Raw genomic sequence first — 20,262 nt, forward strand, 5'->3', positions numbered from 1 at the left:
TGGCATCATTATAAAGCTTAATTGTGGAAAGCTGAGTACTTCTGTTCCTTCCAATGAGAGATGATAACATAAACCATCAAAATTATTCTGATAATATACCTAAGTTTTAATTTTTAGGTCTCTGTCCATTGCTTTTAATTAAATTTCTCTTTTCAAATCAAAAAAGTGATTTAAATTAACAGTTCCCAGGCCTGGTGCAGTGGCTCATGCCTGTAATCCCAGCACTTTGGGAGGCCAAGGCAGGTCAGGAGTTCAGGACCAGCCTGACCAACATGGTGAAACCCCATCTCTACTAAAAAAATACAAAAATTAGCCAGGCGTAGTGCTGTGCACCTGTACTCCCAGCTACTCAGGAGGCTGAGGCAGGAGAAATTGCTTGAACCTGGGAGGCAGAGGTTGCAGTGAGCCAAGATCATCCCACTGCACTCCAGCCTAGGCAACAGAGTGAGACTCTTTAAGGAAAAAAAAAAGTTAATTATTTAACAGTTCCCAAACCCAAATGCATATCAGAATCATCTAGGAAGATTTTTTGAAAATGCAGATTTCACAGGCTGGGTGTGGTGGCTCACGCCTATAATCTCAGCACTTTGGGAGGCTGAGGTGGGTGAATCACCTGAGGTCAGGAGTTTGAGACCAGCCTGGCCAACACGATGAAACCCAGTCTCTACTAAAAAATACAAAAATTAGCCGGGTATGTTGATACTTGCCTGTAATTCCAGCTACTAGTGGGGCTGAGGCAGGAGGATTGCTTGAAACTGAGAGGCAGAGTTTGCAATGAGCTGAGATCATGCCATTGCACTCCAGCCTGGGCAACAGAGCAAGACTCTGTCACAAAAATTAAAAAAAAAAAAAAAAAAAAAAAAAGGATAAAATGCAGATTCATAGGGTCCATCCCAACAATTTTGCTTCTGTGTATTTTAGGAAATCCAGGGACTCTGATAATGATTTAACTCTAGGACTCACTAGGTAAGGTAATATGGTGTTATTTTACGGAAGGAAGCACCTTTGAGCACTGGCTCTTGTAACTCTCTTCTCATTGTCCTGGCTTTCTTTTTTCTCCTAGACACTCCTACTCAGCCTCCTTTATTGCTTTCTCTTTGTCTTCCTTCCTTTAAATGTCATTGTTTACCAAGATTCTGTTCTAGGGTCTCCCCTTTCTTTTCTTTTCTTCTTCTTTTTTTCTTCCTTCTGAGGAAGGAGACCCAGGCACCTGAGATCAGCTTCCCCTTTGACTATCACACTGCATTTCAATAGAAGAAAAGGCTGACCACCTGGCGCCTCCTGTTTCACCTTCCTGTAGGTGGCAGTCTTGGTCTTGGGGAAAATATCCGGAAGACCCTGCTTTTACTTAAAACAAGATCAAACCCGAAACCTTTTCACACGTGAGTCCTAAAACTGTAAACCAGAACCCTTTCATATGTGATTCCTGAAGCCGTAAACCAAAACTCTTTTCCTATGTGATTCTGGGTCCTAAAACTGTAAACTAGAACCCTTTCACATGTGATTCCTGAAGGTGTGAACCAAAACCATTTTCCTATGTGATTTCTAAGACTGTAAACCCAAGATTCTTCCACGTGTAATATCTAAAGTATAAGCCTGTATAAAGGCAGAACCTTCCTTTGTTAGACAAGCTGAGCTTTGGACAAAGTATCGATCAGGCTCCCCGGCCGAATAAACTTCTTCCTTCTCCATTCAGAGTTCCAGAGATCCATTTCCCGTGGCCACTCCTGCTACACTTCACTCTTACCCACCCTCCTGAAATTATTTTACAAACCCATGAGGTGATCTTGACAGTTGGCCAATTCAGAAAATTATCACCAGAGTCCATCTGCTTCCCTCTATGAATGAAGTTCTCTATCTGTAAATAGTGAACTAAACCTAATTTTTAAAGAATCTAAGTATAACGTGAGAAAAATTTTCAAGGTATTTTCTTCAGGTTCCTATATGAAAACCAAACTTGGCCGGGCGTGGTGGCTCACGCCTGTAATCCCAGCACTTTGGGAGGCCGAGGCGGGTGGATCACGAGGTCAAGAGATTGAGACCATCCTGGTCAACATGGTGAAACCCCGTCTCTACTAAAAATACAAAAACTTAGCTGGGCATGGTGATCCCAGCTACTCAGGAGGCTGAGGCAGGAGAATTGCCTGAACCCAGGAGGCGGAGGTTGTGGTGAGCCGAGATCGTGCCATTGCACTCCAGCCTGGGTAACAAGAGTGAAACTCCGTCTCAAAAAAAAAAAAAAAAGAAAACCAAACTTATGTAAGTGAGATACGTGGGAGTCTACATCCTCTCTCCATTACTATTGCCTCTACATTCATTACATTAATTTGTTCCCTTTTACCCCATTATTTCTCCCCTAGATCCCTGCAGTGTCTTCATGACTAATCTTTCTGCCTACACTGTATCCCATCTGTTTCTCTCTAATGTGTTTATCACATCATCTCCAGAGTGATTTTTTTTTTTTTTTTTTTAAGAGATGGGGTTTCACCATCTTGGCCAGAATGATCTCGACCTCAGGTGTAAGCCACCTTTCCCGGCCTTTTTTTTTTTTTTTTTTTGAGGCAGAGTCTCACTCTGGCCCATGCTAGAGTGCAGTGCTGTGCTCACAGCTCACTGCAGCCTTGACCTGGACTTAAGGAATTCTTCTGCCTCAGCTCCTCAAGTAGCTGAGACTACAGGTGTATGCAATAACTCCTGGCTAATTTTGGTACATTTTATGTAGAGATGGGGTTTCACCATGGTGCACAGGCTGGTCTCTAACTCCTGGGCTCAAGGGAATCTTCCAACCTCAGCCTCCCAAAATGCTGTCATTACAAGCATGAGTTACCACACCTGGCCGAAAGAAATTTTTAAAAATCAAATGTAATGCCATTCCTCTTACTCAAAATGATTTATGGCTTGTCTTTGCCTTCATGATAAAATGTAAGCTCCTTATAATTATATATGAAGCTCTTAAAGTCCTCTTCCTCTCCAGCATCAACTCTGGCCCTAACCTATACTGCAGCCTTGCTCAACCATTTAGAGTTCACCTAAAACACTTATTTTTTCTCTCCCCATGGCCTCCACTTATTGAACAAATATTTATTGAGCACCTACTATGTGTTAGGTACAGAACATTCTTTTTGACTTTTTTGTTGTTTTCTTTTCTTTTTTTTTTTTTTTTGAGACGCAGTTTTGCTCGTTACCCAGACTGGAGTGCAATGGCGCTATTTCACCTCATCAGAACCTCCATCTCCTGGGTTCAGGCAATTCCCCTCCCTCAGCCTCCTGAGTAGCTGGGACTATAGGCACGCGCCACCATGCCCAGCTAATTTTTTGTATTTTTAGTAGAGATGGGGTTTCACCATGTTGACCAGGATGGTTTCGATCTCTTGACCTCGTGATCCACCCGCCTCAGCCTCCCAAAGTGCTGGAATTACAGGTGTGAGCCACCGTGCCCGGCCCATCGTTGTGTTTTTTTTTTTTTTTTTGAGACAGAGTTTCACTCTTGTTGCCCAGGCTGGAGTGCAATGGCACAATTTCAGCTCACTGCAACTTCCACCTCCCAGGTTCAAGTGAGTCTCCTGTCTCAGCCTCCTGAGTAGCTGAGATTACAGGCGCCCACTATGACGCCCGACTAATTGTTTGTACTTTTAGTAGAGATGGGGTTTCACCATGTTGGCCAGGCTGCTCTCGAACTCCTGATCACAGGTGATCCACTTGCCTCGGCCTCCCAAAGTGCTGGGATTATAGGTGCGGGCCACTGCACCCAACCAGGTACTGAACATTCAACAGTAGAGGTAACAGTGACCATAAGTCTGTTCCTTTGTTGAGCACGTGTGAAACAAGATGGATAATAAGTAAATAAAATTATTTTAGATTGTGGTAATTGCTATAAAGGAAATCAGGAAGCTAGAAAGCAACGGCCGGGCGCGGTGGCTCAAGCCTGTAATCCCAGCACTTTGGGAGGCGGAGGCGGGTGGATCACGAGGTCAAGATATCGAGACCATCCTGGTCGACATGGTGAAATCCCGTCTCTACTAAAGATACAAAAAATTAGCCGGGCATGGTGGCGCGCGCCTGTAATCCCAGCTACTCAGGAGGCTGAGGCAGGAGAATTGCCTGAACCCAGGAGGCAGAGGTTGCGGTGAGCCGAGATCGCGCCATTGCACTCCAGCCTGGGTAACAAGAGCGAAACTCCGTCTAAAAAAAAAAAAAAAAAGGAAGCAACTAGGGTGGGGTGAAAGGGCTGAAAGGATCTTCTCTGGATAAAAAGTATCTTTTTCGTGGAGCTGATGTCTGGTCAGGCAGGCTAACAGCTGAGATTTCCAGTGGAAATAGCAAACACAACATCTCTGAGAAGACAGAAAAAGACCTAAAGGAAGCCACAGTAGCTAAAGTGAAATGAGCAAGAGGAAGAGTGTTAACAAATGAGGTTGGGATAGATCCTGAGGCAGAACTTGGGTATTAAAAATTATTTAAAAAGGAAAAAGAAACAAGGTTAGGGATGCAGGTCGGGGCCAAGTCTTCTATACCCTGAAACAGTTTTTTTTTTTTTTTGAGACGGAGTTTCGCTCTTGTTACCCAGGCTGGAGTGCAATGGCGCGATCTCCGCTCACCGCAAACTCCGCCTTCTGGGTTCAAGCAGTTTTCCTGCCTCAGCCTCCTGAGTAGCTGGGATTACAGGCATGCGCCACCATGCCCAGCTAATTTTTGTATTTTTTTAGTTGAGACGAAGTTTCACCTCGTTGACTAAGATGGTCTCGATCTCTTGACCTCGTGATCCACCCTCCTCGGCCTCCCAAAGTGCTGAGATTACAGGCTTGAGCCACCGCGCCCGGCCTAAACAGTTTTTAAAAATATTTTAAGGGTTGAGGGGAAATGGGAAGTGATGCCAAAGGGTACAAAGTTTCTTTAGGGGATGATAAAATGTTCCAGAACTAATTGTGGTGATGATTGAACTCTGAATTGTACACTTTAAATAGGCGAATTTTATGGTATATGAATTACATCTGAATGAAGCTGTTATAAAAAATAAAATGGGCCAAGTGCAGTGGCTCAAACCTGTAATCCCAACACTTTGGGAGGCCGAGGCAGGTGGATCACGTAAGATCAGGAGTTCGAGACCAGCCTGACCAACATGGAGAAAACTCATCTCTACTAAAAACACAAAATTACCTGGGCGTGGTGGTGCATTCCTGTAATCCCAGCTAGTTGGGAGGCGGAGACAAGAGAATCGCTTGAACCTGGGAGGCAGAGGTTGCAGTGAGCCGAGATCGCACCATTGCACTCCAGCATGGGCAACAAGAGCGAAACTTTGTCTCAAAAAAAGAAAAAATAAAATGGCCACATGTGGCTGGTGCCTACCACACTGCATAGCATAGCTCTGTATCGTCTTCTGGCTTATTTCATCAAGTTTAGTAACTAGTCACATCTTTAGCAAAACATTTCAAGTAAGTCCCAAATTTTATTAAATTATTACAGTCTGCAATTTGTAAAGCTGTGTGTGTGTGTGTGTGTGTGTGTGTGTGTGTGTGTGACGGAGTTTTGCTCTTTTTAGCCAGGCTGGAGGTCAATGGCACGATCTCGGCTCACCGCAACCTCTGCCTCCTGGGTTCAGGCGATTCTCCTGCCTCAGCCTCCTGAGTAGCTGGGATTACAGGCACGCGCCACCAGGCCCAGCTATTTTTGTATTTTTAGTAGAGACGGGGTTTCACCATGTTGACCAGGATGGTCTCAATCTCTTGACCTCGTGATCCACCCGCCTTGGCCTCCCAAAGTGCTGGGATTACAGGCTTGAGCCACCGCACCCGGCCTATAAAGGATATTTTCACCTAGGTATCTTACAGATATCTGAAAAGAAATCAGTCTGGAATCAAATCCTTTGCCAACTCTGCTTCGTCTCGTCTTCCCTCCTTTGATAATGATGTAACCACCCACCCATTTATCCAGCTGAAATCTAGGAATAAACAGGTAGATTTGCTTCTCGGCCAGGTGCAGTGTAATCAGCAATTTGGGAGGCCAAGGCTGGCAGATCACTTGAAGCCAAGAGCTTGAGACCCGCCTGACCAACATGGTAAAACCCCATCTCCACCAAAAATACAGAAAAATTAGCTGGGTGTGATGACACACACCTGTAACCCCAGCTACTTGGGAGGCCGAGGCACCAGAATTGCTCGAACCCAGGCGGTAGAGGTTGCAGTGAGCTGAGATTGTGCCACTGCTCCAGCCTGGGCAGCAGAGGGAGACTCTGTATCAAAAAAGAAAAAAAGAATGTTTGCTTCTTTGTCTCACCATCACCTCCCGAACATCTCGTCTGTCATTATTGATTTGACCTCCTAAATATGTCTGAAACTTATTCTCTATTCTCAGTTCTTATTCCACTGCCTTAGTTTAGGCCATCATCTTTTATCTTCTCTCATATGGACTGTAGTAATAACATCTTGTTTCCCTAATGTCAGTTCTGCCCACTCCTAGCCATCTGCTATATTATTGTCAAAATCATCCTTGTAAAATTTGATCCTGATCATTTTTGCTCCTGCCTAAAATTTTTCACCGAATTTCTATCATCGCATAAAACCTTGCTCCTCAGCATGATTTATAGAACTCTTCATAGTTCAGCCTGCCTGTATTCCAGCCTTTTAGTCCCTCACTTCCAAAATATTTTATATTCTGGCAATGAAGAACTGGTCAGAGTTTTCCCAGTACACACAGCTTCATGACTCCAGGTTTTAGCTCATGTTCTCCCTTTACCCTGTTTTCTCCCCACCCCTTAAATATACTTGTTTAGTTTTGCTTTGTTTGACACAGGGAGACAGGGTCTTGCTCAGGCTGGAATACAATGGCACGATCATAGCTCACTGCAACATCAAACTGGACTCAAGTGACCCTCCTGCCTCAACCTCCCAAGTAGCTGGGACATTAGGCATAAACCACCACACCCAGTTATTATTTTTTATTTTTCCCTGTGGAGAGAGGGTTACCTAGCTATGTTATGCTACCAAGCTTTGTTACCTAGGCTGATCTCAAACTTCTGGCCTCGGATGAATGCCAGGAACAGGAAGTGGCTGAGAATTCGAAACTAGTGGGGAAAGGGAGGGCCCACTGAGAACCATCCCAGCAACCTGACCACGGCTGGTCTTCCCTGGACAGCATGAACCACACTATCTAAACCTTCTTCACTCCCATCAACACCGACCATGAGATGCCGAAGGAGCATGAGGTGGATGTGCTGAGGGTGCCCCACAACCCTGCTCCCCTGTCCGTCCGTGCCCAACCACATCATCTGGTCCCTGTTCAACACCCTCTTCATGAACTCCTGCTGCCTGGGCTTCACAGTGTTTGCCCACTCCGTGAAGTCTAGGAACAGGAAGATGGTTGGTGACCTGATCGGGGCCCAGGCCTACGTCTCCACAGCCGAGTGCCTGAACATCTGGGCCCTGATTTGGGGCATCATCATGACCACTCTGCTTATCATCATCCCAATACTGACCTTGCAAGCCTATTGATAGATCAAGAGGAATCATCCAGGCCAGGGGCTCTGCCCGTGACTTGTTTCCCATGTACTCCACCTTACATTCCTTGCCCTGTCGAGTGGAGTCCTGTATCAGCCCTTAATCCCCACACACTTTTCTACAATGGCGTTCAATAAAATGCACGTGTTCCTGGTGAAACAAACAAACAAACAACAAAAAACTTCTGGCCTCAAGTGATCCTCTCACCTCGGTTTCCCACAGTGCGCGGATTACAGGTATGATTACAGGCATACAGGATTACAGGCATATTATTGTGCCCAGCCAAATATGCCGACTTTTAGCCAAAGCTTTCTTTACCATTCTGTCTTCCCTCCCTCCCTCCCATGGATAATCATCTTCCATCCTCTGAGCTATTTGTACTTTGCAAACTTTATTTTTGCTCTCATTTCCAATATTTTTCTTTTCTGTTTTTTTCTGATAGAGTATTACTCTGTCACTCAGGCTAGAGTGCAGTGATGCGATCTTGGGTCACTGAAATCTCTGCCTCCTGGGTTCAGGTGATTTTCCTGCCTCAGCCTCCTGAGTAGCTGTATTAACAGGTATACACCGCCATGCCCAGCTAATTTTTGTATTGTTAGTAAAGATGGGGTTTCACCATGTTGGCCAGGCTGGTCTCAAACTCCTGACCTCAAGTGATCCACCTGCCTCAGCCTCCTAAAGTTCTGGGATTACAGGTGTCAGCCACCATACCTGGCCACAAAATGTTTTTAATATGAAAATATTTCTGTTGCTACATATATCTCACGATGTAGCAATTTTTATTGACCTCGTTTTGTTTTGTTTTTGAGACAAAGTCTCACTCTCTTGCCCAGGCTGGAGTGCAGTGGCTGAATCTCAGCTCACTGCAACCTCCGCCTCCTGTGTTCTAGTGATTCTCCTGCCTCAGCCTCCTGAGTAGCTGGAATTGCAGGCGTGCGCCACCATGCCTGCCAAGCTAATTTTTGTATTTTTAGTAGAGAGGGGATTTCACCGTGTTGGCCAGGCTGATCTTGCACTCCTGACCTTAGGTGATCCACCTGCCTTGGCCTCCCAAAGTCTAGGTAACAAAGTCTGTAGGCTCCTTGGTCAGGCATGGTGGCTCATGCCTGTAATTCCACTACTTTGAGTGATTGAGGTAGGAGTATCAGTTGAGTCCAGGAGTTCAAGACTAACATGGGCAACATAGCAAGACCCTGTACCTACAGAAAATAAAAATTTGCTAGGCATGGTGCACATGCCTATAGTCCTAGCTACTTGGGGGAAAGTAGGAGGTGGGAAGATCGCTTGAGCCCAGGAGATTGAGACTGCAGTGAGCTATATTCGTGTCACTGCACTAGAGCCTGCTCTGCCAAAAAAAAAAAAAAATAGAAAAGAAAAAAAAAGGTCAGTTGCAGTGGCTCCCGTCTGTAATCCCAACACTTTGAGAGGCTGAGGCAGGTGGATCACCTGAGGTTGGAAGTTTGAGACTAGCCTTGCCAACATGGTGAAATTCTGTCTCTACTAAAAATACAAAAAGTATCCAGGCATGGTGGTGGACACCTGTAATCCCAGCTACTCAGGAGGCTGAGGAAGGAGAATGTCTTGAACCAGGGAGGCAGAGGTTGCAGTGAGCCAAGATCATGCCAGTGCACTCCAGCCTGGGCAATGGAGTGAGACTCTGTCTCAAAAATAAAAGGCTTCTTGAGGACAGGGACTTTGCCTTTCATCTCTGTATCTCCTATTTATGTACACAATAATAAGGTATGAAAATCCAACACCCATTCTTGATTTTTAAGAGTCCTGTTAACCTAAGAATATATAAGAAACAAGCAGCTGCCAGGCGCAGTGGCTCACGCCTGTAATCCCAGCACTTTGGGAGGCCGAAGTGGGTGGATCACGAGGTCAAGAGATCGAGACCATCCTGGCCAACATAGTGAAACCCCGTCTCTACTAAAGACAAAAAAAATTAGCCGGGCATGGTGGCACATGCCTGTAATCCCAGCTACTTGGGAGGCTGAGACAGGAGAATCGTTTGAACCCAGGAGGCGAAGGTTGCAGTGAGCCGAGAATGTGCCATTGCACTCCAGCCTGGGTCACGAGTGAAACTCCGTCTCAAAAAAAAAAAAAACCCAGCAGCAAACACTATACTTTTTTTACTTTTATTTTCAGAGAAAGGGTTTTCTCTGTCACCCAGGCTGTAGTACAGTGGTGCAATCATAGCTCACTGTACCTTCAAACTCCTGGTCTCAAGTGATCTTCCCACCTGGGTCTCCCAAAGGGCTGACATTACAGGCATGAGGCATTATAGCCAACCAAGCAAACACTATTCTTTTTTTTTTTTTGGAGTTGGAGTTTTGCTTTTATCATCCAGGCTGGAGTGCAATGGTGTGATCTAGGCTCACTGCAACCTCTGCCTCCTGCGTTCAAGCGATTCTCCTGCCTCAGACTGCCAAGTAGCTAGGGCTACAGGCATGCACCACTATACCAGGCTAATTTTGTATTTTTAGTAAAAAGACGCAGTTTCACCATGTTTGCCAGGCCAGTCTTGAACTCCTGACCTCAGGTGATCCACCTGCCTCAGCCTCCCAAAGTGCTGGGATTACAGGTGTGAGCCACCGTACCCGGCATATGGACACTATTCTTGATAATGCAACATTAGCGGCATTCCCACTCAAGTCAATAACAAAACAATTACGCTCTTATCTAACATTATTATTGCTCTCCTTTAACATTATTCTGGAAGTTCTAGCCAATGGAAGAGAGAAGATATAGGTCATGTAAATTTTGGATAGGAAGAAAACAATATTTACCTAGAAAATCCAACGTAACTAAAAAATAATTGGAACTAGTAAAAGCATCCAACAAGATGGTAACTCTAAGGCCTAAGACTTTCTGCTTTAAGTTCTGCTATCCTGAAAGTGGGCTTCTGTTTGTGTACTACAGTACATCCTTTTTGGTCTTTTTTTAATTTTGAGACAGAGTTTCGCTCTTGTTACCCAGGCTGGAGTGCAATGGCGCGATCTCAGCTCACCGCAACCTCCGCCTCGTGGGTTCAAGCAATTCTCCTGCCTCAGCCTCCTGAGTAGCGGGGATTACAGGCATGTGCCACTGTGCCCAGCTAATTTTTGTATTTTGAGTAGAGACGGGGTTTCACCATGTTGACCAGGATGGTCTCGATCTGTTGACCTCGTGATCCACCCGCCTCGGCCTCCCAAAGTGCTGGGATTACAGGTGTGAGCCACCACGCCTGGCCCACAGGTCAACAGTTTAATGTGGCTGTAAAAATCTAATGTGCTGTGTGTTGATAGAAGTGTGATGGGCAGAATAAAAGTGACAATACTTCTTCCTCTACTTTGTCCTGATCACATCACACCCAGAACATTTTGTTCAGTTTTGAGTATTACATTTTAAAAGACACACTGATGAACAGGTATATATTTGAAAGAAGGCAGCTGGAATGGATTAAAACTATAATTTGAAGAACTACTAAAAGGGTTGGAAACATCTGGCCTAGAGAGCAAAGACATGCAAGACATGATGGCCTGGAATATATGAAAGAGATTCATGGAGGATCCCAGGCTAATGGCTTGAGCTCAGGAATTTGAGACCTCTGTATAGCCTCAGAGATACAGCAAATAGAGGTGTAGAAAAGCAGAGGTGTATCTAATAATAATAGTTTAGAACAGCGGGGCTGTCTTGGGCAATATTAAGTTTCCATCACTGGAGATGTTCAAAAACAGATTATTTGGTTATTCATTTGTTGAATAAATCATTACAGGATTGCCGGGCGTGGTGGCTCATGCCAATAATCCCAGCACTTTGGGAGGCCGAGGCGGGTAGATCACAAGGTCAAGAGATCGAGACCATCTTGGTCAACAAGGTGAAACCCCATCTCTACTAAAAATACAAAAATTAGCTGGGCATGGTGGCACGCGCCTGTAGTCCCAGCTACTTGGGAGGCTGAGGCAGGAGAATTGCTTGAACCCAGGAGGCGGAGGTTGCGATGAGCTGATATCGTGCCATTGCACTCCAGCCTGGGTAACAAGAGCGAAAACAAAATAAATGATTACAGGATTCTCTGTATCCCTAGTGCATTATGTGGTAGGATACAGTATTTATGAAAAGCATTTTGGGCTGGGTGTGGTGGCTCATGCTTGTAATCCTAGCACTTTCGGAGGCCGAGGTGGGCATATTGCCTGAGCTCAGCAGTTTGAGACCAGCCTGGGCAACACAGTGAAATCCCATCTCTACTAAAATACAAAATAATTAGCTGGGCATGGTGGCCTGTGCCTGTAGTCCTAGGCACTCAGAAGGCTGAGGCAGGAGAATTGCTTGAACCTGGCTGGTGGAGTTTGCAGTGAGCCAAGATCATGTCTTTGCACTCCCGCCTGGGCGACAAAGTGAGACTTCGTCCAAAAAAAAAAAAAAGAATTTTGTTTTTAAATCTCACCTTCCTCTTCTGTATTATATAGCATTTGATTACTCAACAATATTTAGTTAGCACCTATCTGTGATGCATAGGAAACTGTGTTGGAACCTTCATGAAACTTCGTAATATTGGCCAGGCACAATGGCTCACACCTGTAATCCCAATACTTTGGGAGGCCAACATGGTTGGATCATTTGAATCCAGGAGTTCAATACCAGTCTGGGCAACATGGCCCATGAGACTAACAGTGGACTTTGCAGCGGAAACCCTACAAGCCAGAAGAGACTGGGGGTCAATATTCAACTTTTTTTTTTTTTGAGATGGAGTTTTGCTGTTGTTACCCAGACTGGAGTGCAATGGCACAATCTCGGCTCACCGCAACCTCCGCCTCCTGGGTTCAAGCAATTCTCCTGCCTCAGCCTCCCAAGTAGCTGGGACTACAGGCACACACCACCATGCCCAGCTAATTTTTGTATTTTTAGTAAAGACAGGGTTTCACCTCATTGACCAGGATGGCAGGATGATCTCGATCGCTTGACCTCGTGATCCACCCACTTCAGCCTCCCAAAGTGCTGGGATTATAGGCATGAGCCACCACGCCCGGTCTCCTTTTTTTTTTGAGCTGGAATCCTGCTCTGTCGCTAGGCTGGAGTGCAGTGGCACTATTTCAGCTCACTGCAACCTCCGTCTCCTGGGTTCAAGTGATTCCCCTGTCAGAGCCTCCTGAGTAGCCGGGATTATAGATGCCCTCCACCATGCCCAGCCAGGATGGTCTTGATCTCCTGACCTCACGATCTGCTCACCTTGACCTCACAAAGTGCTGGCATTACAGGCATGAGCCACCACACCCAGCCTGCAACATTTTTAAAGAAAAGAAATTCCAACTCAGAATTTTACATTTGGCCAAACTAAGCTCCATAAATGAAGGAGAAATAAGATCCTTTTCAGACAAGCAAATGCTGAGTGAATTTGTTACCACCAGACCTGCCATATAAGAGCTCCTGAAGAACGTACTGAATATAGAGAGGAAAAACCATTACCAGCCACACATAACACACTGAAGTACACAGACCAATGACACTACAAAGCAATCATATAAACAAGTCCGCAAAATAGAGAGCTAACATCACGATGACAGGATCAAATCCACACATAACACACTGAAGTACACAGACCAATGACACTACAAAGCAATCATAGAAACAAGTCCGCAAAATAGAGAGCTAACATCACGATGACAGGATCAAATCCACACATAACACACTGAAGTACACAGACCAATGACACTACAAAGCAATCATACAAACAAGTCCGTAAAATAGAGAGCTAACATCACGATGACAGGATCAAATCCACACATAACACACTGAAGTACACAGACCAATGACACTACAAAGCGATCATATAAACAAGTCCGCAAAATAGAGAGCTAACATCATGATGACGGGATCAAATCCACACAAAGCAATACTAACCTTAAATGTAAATGGGCTAAATGGCCCAATTAAAAGACACAGTGTGGCAAACTTGCTAAAAACCAAGATCGATTGGGAGGCTGTCTTCAAGAGACCCATCTCACATGCAGTGACACAGACAGGCTCAAAATAAAGGGATGAGGGAAAATCTGCCAAGCAAATGGAAAAAAAAGAAAAAACCAGGGGCCGTAATCCTAATTTCTGACAACATAGACTTTAAACCAACAAAGATCAAAAAGGACAAAGAAGGGCATTATATAACGGAAAAGGGTTCAATTCAGCAAGAAGAGCTAACTATCCTAAATATATATGCACTCAACACAGGAGCACCCAGATTCGTAAGACAAGTTCTTAGAGACCTTCAAAGACACTTAGACTCCCACTCAGTAACAGTGGGAGACTAATACCCCACTGACAATATTAGAGCATCAAGACAGAAAATTAACAAAGATATTTAGGATCTGAACTCAGCATTGGATCAAATGGGCCTGGTAGATACCTAAAGAACTCTTGACCACAAAACAATGGAATATACATTCTTCTCATCACCACGTGGCACTTACTCTAAAATCAATCACATAATCAGAAGTAAAATACTCCTCAGCAAATGGAAAAGAAGCGAAATCATAATAAACAGTCTGTTGGCCCACAGAATCAAGACTAAGAAATTCACTCTAAACCTTATAATTCCATCCAACAAGACAAATATATAAGTAAACAACAAAAGAAGAAAATATAAGTAAACAAATACAATTTAAACTTGGTAAGGGCTGGGCATGGTGGCCCATGTCTGTAATCCAAGCATTTTGGGAGGCCTGGGAAGGCTAATTGCTTGAGCTCAGGAATTTTTTTTTTTGAGACGGAGTTTCACTCTTGTTACCCAGGCTGGAGTGCAATGGCGTGATCTCGGCACACTGCAACCTCCGCCTCCCGGGTTCAAGCAATTCTCCTGCCTCGGCCTCCCAAGTAGCTGGGACTACAGGCACGCGCCACCATGCCCAACTAATTTTTTGTATTTTTAGTAGAGACGGGGTTTCACCATGTTGACCAGGATGGTCTTGATCTCTTGACCTCATGATCCACCCGCCTCGGCCTCCCAAAGTGCTGGGATTACAGGCTTGAGCCACCATGCCCGGCCCAAGCTCAGGAATTTGAGACCAGCCTGGGCAACATTATGAAACCCCATCTCTACTAAAAATACAAAAATTAGCTGGGCAGGTGGCACACACCTGTGGTTCCAGCTACTCAGGAGGCTAAGATGGGAGGCTCACTTGAGCCCAGGAAGTCAAGGTTGCAGTGAGCTGTGATCATGCCACTGCACTCCAGCCTGGGTGACAGAGCAAGACCTTGTCTGAACAAACAAACCAAACTTGGTAAGATCCCAGGTAACCTTCTGTCTTCAACTTTGCATGTCTCTCATGTACCTGGCTTCCTAATGTACCTCAAAATTGGCATCCAGAAGAGCAAGCCAAGATTCCTGTATTTGTCCCAAAATAAAATGAATAAAACCTAGTCTAGGTAGTTAGTGAATCACTAATAGGCAAAAACATGCAAAGTCTCATTATTACGCAGCTTCCAAGGCCAGGGCGTGGTGGCTCACGCCTGTAATCCCAGCACTTTGGGAGGCCGAAGTGGGCAGATCACCTGAGGTTGGGAGTGCGAGACCGGCCTGACCAACATGGAGAAACTGCATCTCTACTAAAAATACAAAAAAAAATTTAGCCGGGCGTGGTGCTGTATGCCTGTAATCCCAGCAACTCAGGGGGCTGAGGCAGGGGTATCACTTGAACCTGGATGCAGAGGTTGAGGTGAGTGAGATCATGCCATTGCACTCCAGCCTGAGCAACAAGAGAGAAACTTTGTCTAAAAATAAGTAGTAATAATAATTAGAAACTATTAACTTCACCATTGTTTTGTGTTCTAAAGAGATTGACAGGTAAACTCAAAAGCTGTATTTGTGACTTAATCTTATTTTACATGGTTAAAAGTGGCCTACGCCCTCTATGGAGTTTTCCTCTTTATTTCTATTCTTGATATTAAATGAGAAGAAATACAGACTGAATTCTCTTTTCCTGAAGAATTCATATATTCCTTATGAACTGTGAAAGAGTTGTCTTCTTTCAAAGGTCCTTATCTTTCTAAACTATCTTCAGTCTTTTAGTATAAAGAGAAAATTTTGTTTCATGTCAAAGCTTTGGCTCCTTTATATAAGGTATTAATTGATTAAATATCAAAACAGTGACAAGTCATACACTAAGTTTCAAAAATGTTACATCATAGGGCTTTAAAGAATGGAAGAATATAGCCTAGCAATTAAGGAAAGTGTCAGCCTTTTATGATCCTAATCTACATCTTAAACTCCTTAAAAGGAGTGCTATTATTATTGTAATTAAAATGTCTGAAGAGTTCTTAGAAACATAGTTTTTAAAGAAACATTGTTTTAAAGACACTGTGTAGCAATGGATAAGACTTTTAAGTATGGTGCAATTCCAGATAGTTAATGATTTTTAAATGAAAGCACCAATGTTTAAATATTAATTTTGGAATCTGTCACCCCCCCTTCCCCCCCAAAAAAAGAATTAATTTCAACCCTTGGTTGCTGACCTAGGGCATGGTGTAAGCATCACAGCCCTACATCATTCTTTCTCACGGCGTTAGACTTTTCCAATCCTTTTATTGTATTCCTTGAAAATCAGTGGCAAGGTATGGGAAAGATAAGAGACCACACATTTTAAAATCGTAAAAAGATTTTAGTACTTTTATGACACATCGTTTTCACTTTTCTGTTGTGCGCCCTTTCTACAGGAATGGTGAAAGCGACAGAACATCAGGTCAAACACCTCTTGCTACTAATGTAAACTCACTCTCTGAAAACCATTCTCAAATAGACAGTAAGTGCCATAAAGCAGGCATGTGAATGCTACACAAGTGGGAACCCACTCACTTCTTTGAAATAAAAAGACATCACTTGCAGACTTCACAGGTGTCTGAGGGGAGCGGCCGGAAGTGTGCTGCCAGCCACCATCTTCAGTTCTGGGAGACTGAGTTTACATGTTTTCCAAATGGCACAAGCCTCCTAAGAGTCCAGTGAATCAACAGACATTTGTGAAATATTAATAAACAACTTTTTATGAGCTATTACTACAAAGAACTTCAGCAAGAGGGGAGAGAAAGTTTAGTGATCTTTTAGTAAACATTTTTGGCGTAACAGTCTTTGGGACCAGATAGTTTAAAAAAAAAAACAAAAATGCTTATAAACACCATGGCTCCGTATTCAGCTGGTGTACACTACAAACAGGATGATGGAAATACATGTTCTTAAAGCATTTCCACAGAAAATGTTAGTATTTTTCATGACATTCTAAATAAATTTTGCCACATTAGCTAAAACACAAGTATTCTTTATTGCACATTTCAAAGTAGTAAAAGGACGCTATAGCTTAAAAGGTGATTTTTATTTAGGGAAGAAATGACATTAATGAAGTGTTTGGCTCAAAAATGCACACTGCCAAGGCAGCTTAGTTCTAACAGATCTTTTAAAAGACACTTGGATTTTGAAGTCCTTTCTGGTCATGAATAATGCACAGTCCTGACTAGTGCTGAGAGGCAGGAGGAGGCTCATCTACAGAGCCTGGCGGTAGTAAGTCTCTTGCGGCAGGTGGTGGTGGGTAATCCTGGGGAACATGGGCTGGGGGTGGTAATCGGGTACCAGGAATAAAGTACTCTCTTGGGGCAAGAGGACCTAGAGGTCTAAATGGTGCCTGTCCTGGTATAAATGCCCGAGGGTGGAGTGGCACGTCCCGTCTTCCTGGTGCAAATTCTAAGCCTAATGGTGGACGCATACCAGGGCCTGGAAAACAAAAATTATGTAGAGTAAATTCCTACGAATAAATTAAGACGATGCCAGGTACGTTAATATATTCTGTCATCCCTTGTTTCTGGAGGCAGAGTCTTGCCTGTCAGTCAGGCTGGACTGGAGTGAAGTGATCATGGCTCACTGCAGCCTCAATCTCCTGGGCTCAATCGATCCTCCCCTCTCAGACTCCGAGTAGCTGGGACAACAGGTGCAAACCACCACACCCACCTAACTTTTGTATTTTTTGAAAAGACAGGGTTTCACCACGTCGCCCAGGCTAGTCTCAGACTCCTAGGCTCAAGGGATCCATGTGCCACAGCCTCCCAAAGTGCTGGAATTACAGGCATGAGCCACTGTGCCTGGCCTGTCATCTTTATATTGACATAGATTTGTACTTGAAAGTACTATATACCATAACAAGAAGACAGACTAAATGTGGCTTCATTGCAACCAACATTTTGATAAATTCCATTGTTTACTACTGTATATTAAGAATTTATGTAGTAGCTCAACATGTGCCTAATACACGCCATGATAATCCAGGTGCTGGCCCTGCTGGAAAAGGTCTTCCAGCTTCATCTAATTAAATCAGCAGCATTCATTAGACAGCAGTTAAAATCTTCCTTCTCTTTCCTATCTCCCTCCTTTGTATTCCCCAAGGTGAGGGTTGAGGGTTTTATCTTTCCCTCTCTAATATTCTGTCACCCACTGCTCATGCTTCTGTTGCGGGTGATTAGAAGCTTTATGTTGTAGACTGTGTATATCTGTGACCTACAGGACATTTTAATTAGGGGATGTGTTTTATCTACCTTGCTATCCATTGCAGAACCTAGTGCACAGCCAGAGATATTCAAAAAACATGTGCTGAATATTTCTGGCTTTCTATAAATAGCCCCTTTCCTTGTTCTATTAGAGACAATTATTGCTCATCTAATAAAGGACATTATGCAGCCCCCTTTGTGTCTTAAGAAACTTGGGGAGAAGTTACGATGTACTCAGTCAGCTTCGTCGCTGCATTGCAAAGCCCAGCAATTGCAGTTGTTTTAGCAAGGGATAGAGAGAAGATGACCATGCTTTACAGTCAGTTACTACTGTTCAGATCATCTTACCAAAGGGTGGAGGAATTCGCCGAGGCCAAAAAGGTCCACAAGGTCCACAGAGCTGAGGTGGTGGTCGATATCGAATGGGTGGTGGTACAGGGCCTCCCATGGGGGTGCCCATAAGAGGGACTCCTGGGAAAGGAGGGGGCCCTTTTGGAGTCGTATTAGCCTGCAGAGTAGAAGCAATTGAAGTTTTGAAATGCTCTGGTGTGACAGACAAAAGTACCAGCACCAGTAACAACTAAAACCCAATGAAGCACATGTCAGGCACTTGTCCAAAGAGCAGAATCAGTGCAACAACTACCACTCTCATTGGTTCCCACTGACAGCTTGGAAAGGTTAAAAGTATGTCACAGGAGTGAACACTTTTGCTATAATCGTATTATTGCTTATATCTGCAATGGAAGGGCAAGCAAAGGTTATAAAGGGAAGTCATTCCTGACTAATACTGTCTCTACGGCAGGTGCTCCCTCTGCACATCCCTCCCTCCCGTCAGAATAATTTCCATATGTAGAATGCGGAGAATAAAAGGGAATGAAAAATCCATTCTCTACCATGTAACAGCATTATTCACAGTACCTTCAACAGGCCTTACGTATGTTAACTCAAATTCTCCTATCTCTAAATCTCTAATAGGACCATCTTGTTCTAAATATGCAGGAACACAGGCACAGAGAGTATTAGATAATTTGCTGACAGTCACAAGCATTTAAGAAGCTGGGATGGAATTCAATGCCAGGTTTGACTCCAAGGCCATGTTCTTTCCACCTCTACTTCTCCTCTCTAACTAAGTAGTCTCTACTGTCTTTGAAGTCTTCTACTTCAAAGGGGTCTTGGCTCTTATCCAAGCTGCCCTTGGACAAAAAGATTTCTCAAGAGATGTGTATTCCTCGAGTCATGTGCTGGAACTCCGAAGCATTTTCCAAGAGAAACAATGTTATATACACAAATGACACCGGCACACTCTAAATACATTCATTCACTAGTAATACTGTCTACTACAAGACACTGACTGACTAGTCATTCCCTATGGGAAAGTGGTTTGGAAACTCTCAATCATTAAAATAAATGTACTTTGATTTCAATACAGAGAAGCATGGTGAGGGCTGACTAGAGGACTTACCAGCCTTAACAGCTACACAAGTTACAAGAGAATACGCTTATGTGAACGCTGTTTAAGGCCACTGCTGAGAACTGGCCCAATGGGTAATTAGAGACTTCCACTACTCAGTACTGCACTTCCAACAAACATTCTTCTGTTATCAATCTGTAATTTCAGATCATTCCAAATAGGTTTTGCCTAGTATACAATTGGAGATATTCTTAAACAGCACATTTCCAAAGGAAGATATAACAATGAATTACACAACTTACAATGAATTTACTTTGCATAAGAGCATTAAACCCTGAAATGCAGAAGAGTGGGGACTTTGCACTTTTGTTTAAGTTAATTACAGTTACAGCAAATGCTCTACACAGGTTAAATGTCTAATCAAACAGGAGAGGGAGAAAAGGCCAACAAATCAGTCAGACTTCAGCAACACTCCCAAGTCGAGGACAAAAGTACGATCAATATCGCCAGGCAATTTATAGCCCACTTCAGTCCACACTTCTAAGTACTTACTGCTACTGGAGGCTCAGCTGAAGATGTAATGCTGGGAACGGAGGGGACTTCAGGCTCTTGGAGAACAGTTTGCTTTTTTAGAAAAATAAATGAGATAGTACAAATAGAACACACAAATAGGAGATGAAGCAAAGAGAGTTGTAGGAAAAGCTACATGTTCTTGAAATAAATAATCAAAATGGGTGCATTTACCTTGCTTTCGTCCATCATCCGGGTAGGGGAAGGGCCTCTTGAGCTGTTTTTCATCATGGCAGCTGTACCAGGTCCTGGATCTGTCAGAGACCAGAGAATTGACATAGGCTTATT

The 20,262-nt window shown here is 43.9% G+C and overlaps 1 protein-coding gene across 10 annotated transcripts in view; it reads right to left on the minus strand.

The window, feature by feature from the left end:
* LOC144580349 (transport and Golgi organization protein 1 homolog) overlaps positions 1-20,262 on the minus strand; it is a 92,924-nt gene that overhangs the window by 19,045 nt on the left and 53,617 nt on the right. For 8 of the 10 annotated variants that reach the window (XM_078356500.1, XM_078356503.1, XM_078356499.1 and 5 more), the window contains 4 exons: positions 20,149-20,228; positions 19,957-20,028; positions 18,342-18,501; positions 16,762-17,226 (listed from right to left, as the gene is read on the minus strand). In XM_078356500.1, coding sequence (XP_078212626.1) covers positions 16,970-17,226; positions 18,342-18,501; positions 19,957-20,028; positions 20,149-20,228 — 569 coding nt within the window. In that variant the 3' untranslated portion in view covers positions 16,762-16,969. Of the gene's footprint in view, positions 1-16,761; positions 17,227-18,341; positions 18,502-19,956; positions 20,029-20,148; positions 20,229-20,262 lie in introns of those variants that run through there. The other 2 variants (XM_078356504.1, XM_078356498.1) reach the window with 2 other exon arrangements.

Source organism: Callithrix jacchus, chromosome 19 (genome assembly GCF_049354715.1).
Source record: "Callithrix jacchus isolate 240 chromosome 19, calJac240_pri, whole genome shotgun sequence".
Lineage (NCBI taxonomy): Eukaryota > Metazoa > Chordata > Mammalia > Primates > Cebidae > Callithrix > Callithrix jacchus.